General features: G+C 47.2%; 1 protein-coding gene across 1 annotated transcript in view; it reads right to left on the reverse strand.

Annotated features, from left to right (window-relative positions):
• The window catches only part of CEP57 (centrosomal protein 57kDa), a gene marked incomplete at its 5' end in the record, with an annotated part of 6,075 nt that extends 593 nt beyond the window's left edge, over positions 1 to 5,482 (reverse strand). The window contains 5 exons of the mRNA XM_010161244.1: positions 2,578 to 2,722; positions 3,381 to 3,625; positions 3,969 to 4,049; positions 4,203 to 4,307; positions 5,399 to 5,482. Coding sequence (XP_010159546.1) covers positions 2,578 to 2,722; positions 3,381 to 3,625; positions 3,969 to 4,049; positions 4,203 to 4,307; positions 5,399 to 5,482 — 660 coding nt within the window. The remainder of the gene's footprint in view (positions 1 to 2,577; positions 2,723 to 3,380; positions 3,626 to 3,968; positions 4,050 to 4,202; positions 4,308 to 5,398) is intronic.
• Positions 5,483 to 8,563: the final 3,081 nt, after the last annotated feature.

Below are 8,563 nucleotides of genomic sequence, written 5' to 3' on the forward strand. Positions count from 1 at the left end.
GGAGTCAGACCCAGAGAGCCCGAGAGCCGCAGCCCGAGAGCGATCGCAGGCCGAGGGCCGCAGGCCGAGGGCCGGAGCCAGAGCGCTGCCACGGCAGATTCCAAGTGAACCCCATCAGCGATAGCGCGATCAGGAACCGCCGCTCGCCTCATGCAGCCAAGCAAAAGGGTGCTCCCAAGTCACCCTGGATGAACACTACACACTGTTTTCCTACACGGCACTGCTCTATTCACATCTCTGGAACCATGTTCAGCTTACAGCCTGAATTACTGGGCCTCTCCCTAAACACTGACAGGCTGTTTATGGGGGAACATCTCCATCACGCACACAACAGAAAGTTATGCAAGACAAAATGTTGGTTTGTCACCGTTACCACCCAGCGATGAAAAAAAAAAACCTCAACAGAAAATAAGTTTTTCTACACACATACTAGTGATTTTAACAGCCAGTCACTGTCAGAGATGGAGCTTTAAAAAGAAAAGCACAACTCTGCGAGGCAGGGAGCTGGTACCCACATGCAGCACTACAAACCACAGCTTGAGGGACTCGGCAACAAAGACCGAGCTGTTTTAGGCCTGAATGGGGAACCGGACACTCAGAGGGGCAGACACGCTCACACCATTGAACAGGGAGGCTGCCACGGGTCCCCTCTCCAGGAAGGGATGTTCTCTCCTAGTTCACGGCATGCAGTCCTCCTAAATGCTGACTCATACAGCTTTTGTCAGTAGCTAGCCAGAAGCCTACAGTACAAGCAGAATCCTTACTACTGGGAGCTCCTACACATCTGCTTCTCTGCAGCAGTTCCTCTGAAGGTCACAAGAGAGATGAGAGGTGGGTACTGCTTCTAACTGCAAACATCCCACGTGTCCAGCCTGGATGTCAGCAGCCATGCGCTCGGTACGTGTTTTGTGTGTAAGTTACGCCAGGTGAGGGGGAATCTTTTTGGTTCACATGAACTGAACCAGACGGAACCCTTTGGGTTAAGCTCTTTGGAAGAATTCCACTAGATCGAATGAGGATTAGAGAAAAGAGGGAATCAATAGGTTTAAGAGCTATGAGTGAACTGCACTATTCAAAACATTTTGGAAGTTGTTTTAAAATGAAACAGGTATTTGAGTTTATAAAATGCAAATCAGAACATCAACAGGTCATTTACTCCACAAAAAGGAGAACTGTTAAAAGATTCAGCTCAGTGAAAGCCCCTGGGAATCCAGGTCTCTCCAGGTGCAGCTGAGGTTACTACAGGTTTACTGTGAAGAGCGTTTCAGGAGAGCTTTCCCCCACCACCAGCAGCTGGCTGTCACTGGGGACCTCGGGCAAAGCGGCTGCTGTGACGCAGCACGGCTGCTCTACACAGGCCAGGAGTGAGGGCAGCTGAGCGGAAGACAGGTACCTCCTGGCACATCAGACACTCGACTGGAATCACCTCCCAGAGAGGCCGATTCTCAGCTTGCGCACTGCCCAACCAGCTTGTACCACGTTCAGAGTTCAAGAGCCGGGGGATCTGCTACTGAGCACTAGACTGTCTTCTCTCTGTTTTGGGGACGAGAGGAGCGTAAAATGCAAAGCAAGGAGAGATGTGAGAGCTCGGCCCAGGACAGGATGAAGGGTGCACAAGGGTGACGTGGTAAGACAGAAAGGATACCACTGCAGAAGTACTGGGACAGAAGGATGAAGGCATGCAGGCATCTCTGGGACATGACAGCTGAAGCTAGGTACTACAGCTCCACAGTAGCTACTTCTGCTTTATTCAACTGCTGCTAGCCCAGGGTATCATAGAATCACAGAACGGTTTGGGCTAGAAGGGACCTTAAAGACCACTGGTTGGAACTAGTTCCAACCCCCCTGCCATGGACAGGGACACCTTCCACTAGACCAGGTTGCTCCAAGCCTCATCCAGCCTGGCCTTGAACCCTTCCAGGGATGGGGCATCCACAGCTTCTCTGGGCAACCTGTGCCAGTGCTTCACCACCCTCTCTGTGAAGAACTTCTTCCTAATATCTAATCCAACCTCCCCACTTTCAATTTAAACCCGTTCCCCCTTGTCCTGTCACTACAGACCCTTGTAAAAAGTCCCCCCCAGCTTCCTTGTAGCCCCTTCAGGTACTGGAAGGCTGCAATAAGGTCTCCCCGGAGCCTTCTCTTCTCCAGGCGGAACAAGCCCAACTCTCTCAGCCTGTCCCCATAGCAGAGGTGCTCCAGCCCTCTCATCATCTTCGTGGCCTCCTCTGCACTCACTCCAACCAGTCTATATCCTTCTGATGTTGAGGATTCCACAGCTGGATGCAGCACTCCAGGTGGGGTCTCACCAGAGCAGAGTACAGGGGCAGAATCCCCTCCCTCGACCTGCTGGCCACACTTCTCCGGATACAGCCCAGGACACGGTTGGCTTTCTGGGCTGCCCGCACACACTGCCGGCTCATGTTCAGCTTTTCATCCACCAGTACCCCCAAGTCCTTCTCCTCAGGGCTGCTCTCAATCCCTTCTCCACCCAGCCTGTATTTGTGTTGTGGTGTAACACAAGAAAACCCTCAAGACAAACTCTGCAGAAGCACAACACAGTCGAAAGCAGCTCACCTGCAACCGATGTCTCCGGACCTTGCTGATCTGGTCGGCCTTTGCTTCCATCTTTCCCACCAGCGCCTCGAGTTCCCTCTCCAGATCTTCCCTCACTGCAATGGTTGGGGCTTCCCGGACAAGCTTTGCCAGCTGTTGGTGGTCACTAGCACAGAATTCAGACAGAACAAAGCTTGCATCAGACTCCCCTGGTTTCTAGTGCTTGTACACGCAGCTCAGAAGTAACCATAGCAGCAGCCAGACATGTTCAGCGTCCCACAGTGAACCAGCAAGAAGAGTTTTGCTGGTTAGCAGCATTACCCCAGCAGCACATCCTGGTGGCAGGCTGCTACAACACCGCCTTGCAACGACCTAAGCGGCTTCCAACCTCAAGACACCCATTTAAAATAACCAAACAACCCCCTGAGGGCACGATCTCAGCACTCCTTTGGTTGCTGTTTTGTGTCTATCTACTGCAGTTGTGCAGCAGAACAACAGTTCATGTTCTGTCATCCAGGACAAGCACAATGACTAGTAAATCTGTCCTTTCACAGAGTACTTGTCCGTTCCATCCAGGGGCTGTTACCACCCTTCCTACAACGTCAGTACTGTTGCATATAAACACCGGTACAGAGATCAGGCTGCTTATCGCAGTCTCTCTCGCTGCGAGGAGAGGTGACAGCCTCCGCAGCCAGCAGAACAAAGACATGATACCCTGGAGGCTTCCTAGAACTAACTCCTTTCCCAGGCAAAACCTTCCCAACTTTAAAGCCAAAGGCAAAAATATAAAGCATCTACATTCATGGAGGATACGCCAAACTCACAAACTCATCTGTCCAAATTCGTCTTGCAAAGTCAGCAACACTTCCGAGAGCTCTTCCTGGGAGGAGGAGGAGTCCTTCGGCAGAGATGACTTCCTGCTTTTGCTGGCAGGATGGCCAGTACCGACGGGTGTCGCGAGCGGAGTCTCATTGACCACACGGCTGTTACACAAAGCCTTCGTGTGTTGTTTCATCAGGTGTAGGACGTGTTGCACGTTGGCACCCACTGAATGGCTGGGGCTGGTAGACTGCAAGGAGAAGCGAGAGACTTCTTTCAAATCGCACTGTCAACAGGTAATAACAGAGAACGTTTGAAAACAGCAATATTTTAGATTTGCTGCCAAGAACGTATTTTTTGTTTCAACAAATATGCATCAATGAGAACAGCTTGACCAAGGCACAGGGAGGACCCGCTTTTTGGAAACGCCACTTCAACAAGTTAGCAATATTCCACAAGACTTTTGAAGACAAACTGGAAGAGTCAGAGAAAATGAGCAGATCTGAGCACGGGGTGTGAGGAGAGCAACGAGCCAAAGCCTCTGAAGGAGCTGCAGCTACTGAGCATTAAAGCTTTGGAATGAAGCAGCTCACCTTCCCCGCTACAAAGGGTACATCACCCAGATGCAGTCTGTAATGGGGCTGTGCAGCGAGATGGCCTGTAAGAGAGCGTTTCTGGAAGGAAAGAAGAGAGAAATGTTTGTCAGAGATGACGTTGAGCAAACCCATCTCCCCTCTGCTTTACAAGGGCCAACCTACCTTCCTGCTTGCACGCACACCTCCTTATTTCACCCCTCAGTAATCACCCTTCTCTTCCCTCCCGGTTACCTTCTCTGGCTGCTTACTCTTCTTCCTGGGTTTTCTTGCTTTTGGAGAAAGCAACGGTGATGCTGCCTGAATCAGTAGTCTGTTGGTTTCCAGGCCTGTCTGAAGCTTTAATTGAGGGAATAGAGGGAGTTACTGGAATTATATTAATAGATCAGAGACAGAAGAAACTGAAAACTGCAAAACAACCACTTTTAAAATACAGGCTCTCTGAAAGCACGGGCTGCAAGTGTGCAGGATGCTTTGGCAGCACCAGAAGAAGTTAAACATTACATAAGAATAGTTCCTCTGGCAGCACTTCTCATCACTAAAACTATTAAGTTCGACAGTTAGCCTTCCTGCATCACTGCCATGCAGGCAAGTGCCAAAACGTCAGCTGCACTTCACACTTGACAAAATATTAAGGAAGTTCGACTTCCCAAGCCTGCTCAATTGATCCCGTGGCATACAGCTAACAACTATTCCTTCTGCTCTACAAGATCTGACAGGAAACGCACACATCTACTGGAAGAGTTAAGGTCAGGATTCCCCCTGTCAACAGCGAGCTCCATAAGCTCTGCTGCTCCTTCCAGGAGGAAGCTTTAGAGGCCATTTCCCAACCAATTTCAACTGGAAGCATTCACACAGCAATTATTCATGATTAATTTGAGACACCCTCCTACCCCAAACTCATGGCAAAGGTTGATGCTAGAGCCTGACACGTTACCTACATACTTCTTCAGCATACAACCAATCTGTGAGGAACTTCAGACTTAGAGAAGAGTACACTTCAACCTTAGCAGAAGAGTAGTGCCCCTACAGGCTCAAACCCAACAGTATATTGCCTCTTTTTCTGCCTCCTTCTACAAGATTTCTAGTTACAATTATAAACAAGGTAGTACACTTGCTGAGCTTGATCCATTTAAAGCAGAGATCCTCATTTTTCCTCATCTATTACTCCTCTCTTCTAACTAGCTTCTTTGATTGAAGAAATCAAGTTTCAGTGCACCAGTGCTGTTAGAAAAAGGTTTTCAGAAAGCTCAGAGAACTTCAGAACATTTGGCACCTCAGACAGGAGGGGAAAAAACCCAACTCCTAAACCAAGGTTTTCAATATTCTGTACATGGGAGACATTTTCAGCAAGTTGAGGTGAAAAGTTAATGGAAAGGAAGAGCTAATTACAATGCGTACCAGTACAAAAGAAATTTCCTGTTGGTTACCTCAGCTGCTTTTTCCTGAACAAGCTTCCTCGCGTGTTCTTCCTCCTGAAGCTTCTGTTCCAGCTCTTTCATTTTTTTCTGGTCCAAGTTGAATGAAAATAAAAGCATTATTAATGAAACAACACTTTGTTTTGTTTGTTTTTCCCCAAAGCCTACAATACGAAGAGCTTGAGCAGAAGTTTACCAGTTCAACTTACAACTCGATGCTGAGCAAAGTCGTCAGCATTAGAGCAACAGCTGAAGTTCTGTCTGCATGGGCATAAACACAGCAGACAAGTGCTTGTGCTTAGAACCTAACTGATTTTTCTATTTTCAATTCCAAGACTGGTATGTGAATTTAGGTCGCAGCCCGCAAGGAGAGCAATACACAAGGCTCTTTCAAAAAAAAACCTGAAAAATATTTGTGTACACCATCCTGGAAGATTTTGCACTGCAGAAGGCCTAACAGAGGTACATCAGGTACCATTATAAGCTGAGATAAGACTTGCTTTATTCAGACTACTAGAGGCACTTTTGCTAATATTCTTAACTTAAACTCTTAGAAGAGAGGAACTTCTGAGCACCTAGCCACCTTCTTAGTACAGAAAAGGGAAGAAAGTTTACACGATGGCCCCGAGAGACCTCTAAGAAAAATTGAAGCAATTTCATCTTGTTATGGCTAAAACCATGTAAGAACTGTTGAAAGCCCTTTTTGAAGAAAAGGGTTAAGGGGAAGGCACACTTTGCTCTGTAAACCAACAGGACAAAACCTTGTTTAAGCAGGACACACTTAAACTCCCAAATGAAAGCTGTTAAATAACTTTATGATTTTTTTTATATCAGAGTGAAAAAACAATCCACAGCTCCAGGACACAAAACAACATCCTTTCTTTGCCCCCAGAGACTGATCATTTACAGAGCCACTAATCAAACTTCGGGCAGTAAAGCATGCAGTTCAACGTAACGGTTATATTTGTAGACCTCTGTTTACAAACCCACTACACTGAGAAGTGAAACAGGGAGTAAACATGTCAGTTCTGCCTTACATAAGCATTAACTGCACAATTAACAGAACCAGCTGTTATACAAGGGTGTTAAAAAGGCAAAAACCCAGATAAACACTGAGGACAAAGGCACTATATATAGGAAACAACTTTTTCTGTTTAATAAAAGTACAATTTTGAGTAAATTTCCTTCTTCCCATTCAAAAATCAGATATATTCCAGGTAACTTAAAATCATCCTCCACCCTTTACAGCCTCTGGCACAATTCTTGATTTCTGTGTGATCAGTCACACAAAGATCTCTGTTTAACCTGTGTTGTGGTTTAACTCTGACTAGCCAAATCCCACGAAGCCGATCTCACAAATCCCCCTCCCCTCCTCCAGTGGAGGGGAAGAATCGGAGGAAAAAGAAATAAGGAAGCCCATAAAATTGAGATAAGAACTATTTACTAATTAAATCTAAATTAATATCTACAAATACTACTAATAATAAATAATTAAAACAACAGAAAATAAAACATATGATACAATATGATACAATTCCTCCCCACCCACTGACCGATGCACAACAGGTGCTGAGCAGTGGGAGTCAGACCCAGAGAGCCCGAGGGCCGCAGCCCGAGCACTGCCGCGGCAGATTCCAAGTGAACCCCATCAACGATAGCGCGATCAGGAAAACTAAACCCACCAACTTCCTCAGAAAGGGGCCAGCACAGGAGTTAGCGAAGAAGCTAACGCAGGAGTCAGGAGAGGGTTAGCAAGTGTACAGGAGCGAACGAGAGAGAGTCAGGGAGATAGAGTAATGGCTCCCGGACCCCCTCCTCGCCTCTGCCCCCAGCATGATGTATTATGGCATGAAATACTCCCTTGGTCAGTTGGGGTCAGGTGCCTGAACTGTGTGTCCCAGCACTGCCTGTAGCGAGACCGCGAGAGCTGGGAACGCAGCTGCAGTGTCAGAAGCAGAGAAAGACCTTGAATTCAGTGCAGGCATTGCCCAGCGCCAGCTGAGAACTTATCAGTGCTGCTCCCTGCATCCAGGAACAGCTTCCTAGCAGCCACGGTAAAGAGAGTTAACCCTTTCCTGGCTGAATCCAGCACAACCTGTTATGTGTGACAGAATTTTTAACACAAATACTGAAGCAAATCTTTTGTTTGAACTGAAGACAGACACGAGGCTGGGCCAATACTTCCGTACTGAAATTGAGTATTCCCTTAGCCGCCTGCTTGAGCTGCGCACTGGAGCTCAACTGCACCGCCATAGCGTATCTTGTGTCCTCAGACCCTGCTGGAAGTTTCTATCCAGGTTATATTTCCAAAAGACATTTTTTTCCTTGCTTATAGAAAAAAGTATTACGCAATCCATCTTCCAAGCTCAGCCATTCCTGGGGCAGACGCAGATTTCTGGTCCATCAGCATAAGGGAGCAAGCCCAAAGGGCCAGACAAGAGTGAACGCAGGTGCTCCCCAGCCACACTGCCCATCCCGTGAGGTAGCACAGCGCAGAAGGGACACTGCAGGTCTGCACCGGGCTGACTAAAACATCACTCAGTTGCCACTAACCGCCACACAAAAAAACCCACTGAAAAAATAGAAATTAAATTATTCAACACCTATTTTTGTCCGTTTTCAAAAAGAGATTAAATTTCATGTGTCCACCTCACCTACCCTTCTGGTTGTCACTGAAATAAATTGAACCAAAGACAACAGAAGGACATCAGACCCCAAAGATCCCTAAATTTCCTAAAAACTAGCTACTGGAATAAACATCCAAATTAGAGAGGAAACATCTCCAGTGTGCACACAGCCTTTACCTCTGTGCTTCCATTGAAAATTAGCACCTGCTGGGAGCTGAGCAGCCAGCATATACCCAGCTGAAATGGGCCAGATGTTGCTTCTTTCCATCTGGCAATTAGAGGACAGAGGGAAAACCAGAGGTGTAGGTACAGCCACAAGAGCATGCAAGGGTTCCTTACTCCTGCTGTTCACAGAATAGGAGGGGGTTTTGAGTCTCATTGTTAGCATTAAGATCAATTACTACCAACTAGAGTTCTTCAAAAGTGTCATCTACACATACATTCAAATTCTGTCCACACACAAGACCACTGCCCAAACTGTACCTTTAGGGAACAACTCTGCTCCCTTACTCCATCTTCAGACTTACAAAGAGAATCATGGAATGGTTTG

This window comes from Eurypyga helias, unplaced genomic scaffold (assembly GCF_000690775.1).
Source record: "Eurypyga helias isolate BGI_N326 unplaced genomic scaffold, ASM69077v1 scaffold24531, whole genome shotgun sequence".
Lineage (NCBI taxonomy): Eukaryota > Metazoa > Chordata > Aves > Eurypygiformes > Eurypygidae > Eurypyga > Eurypyga helias.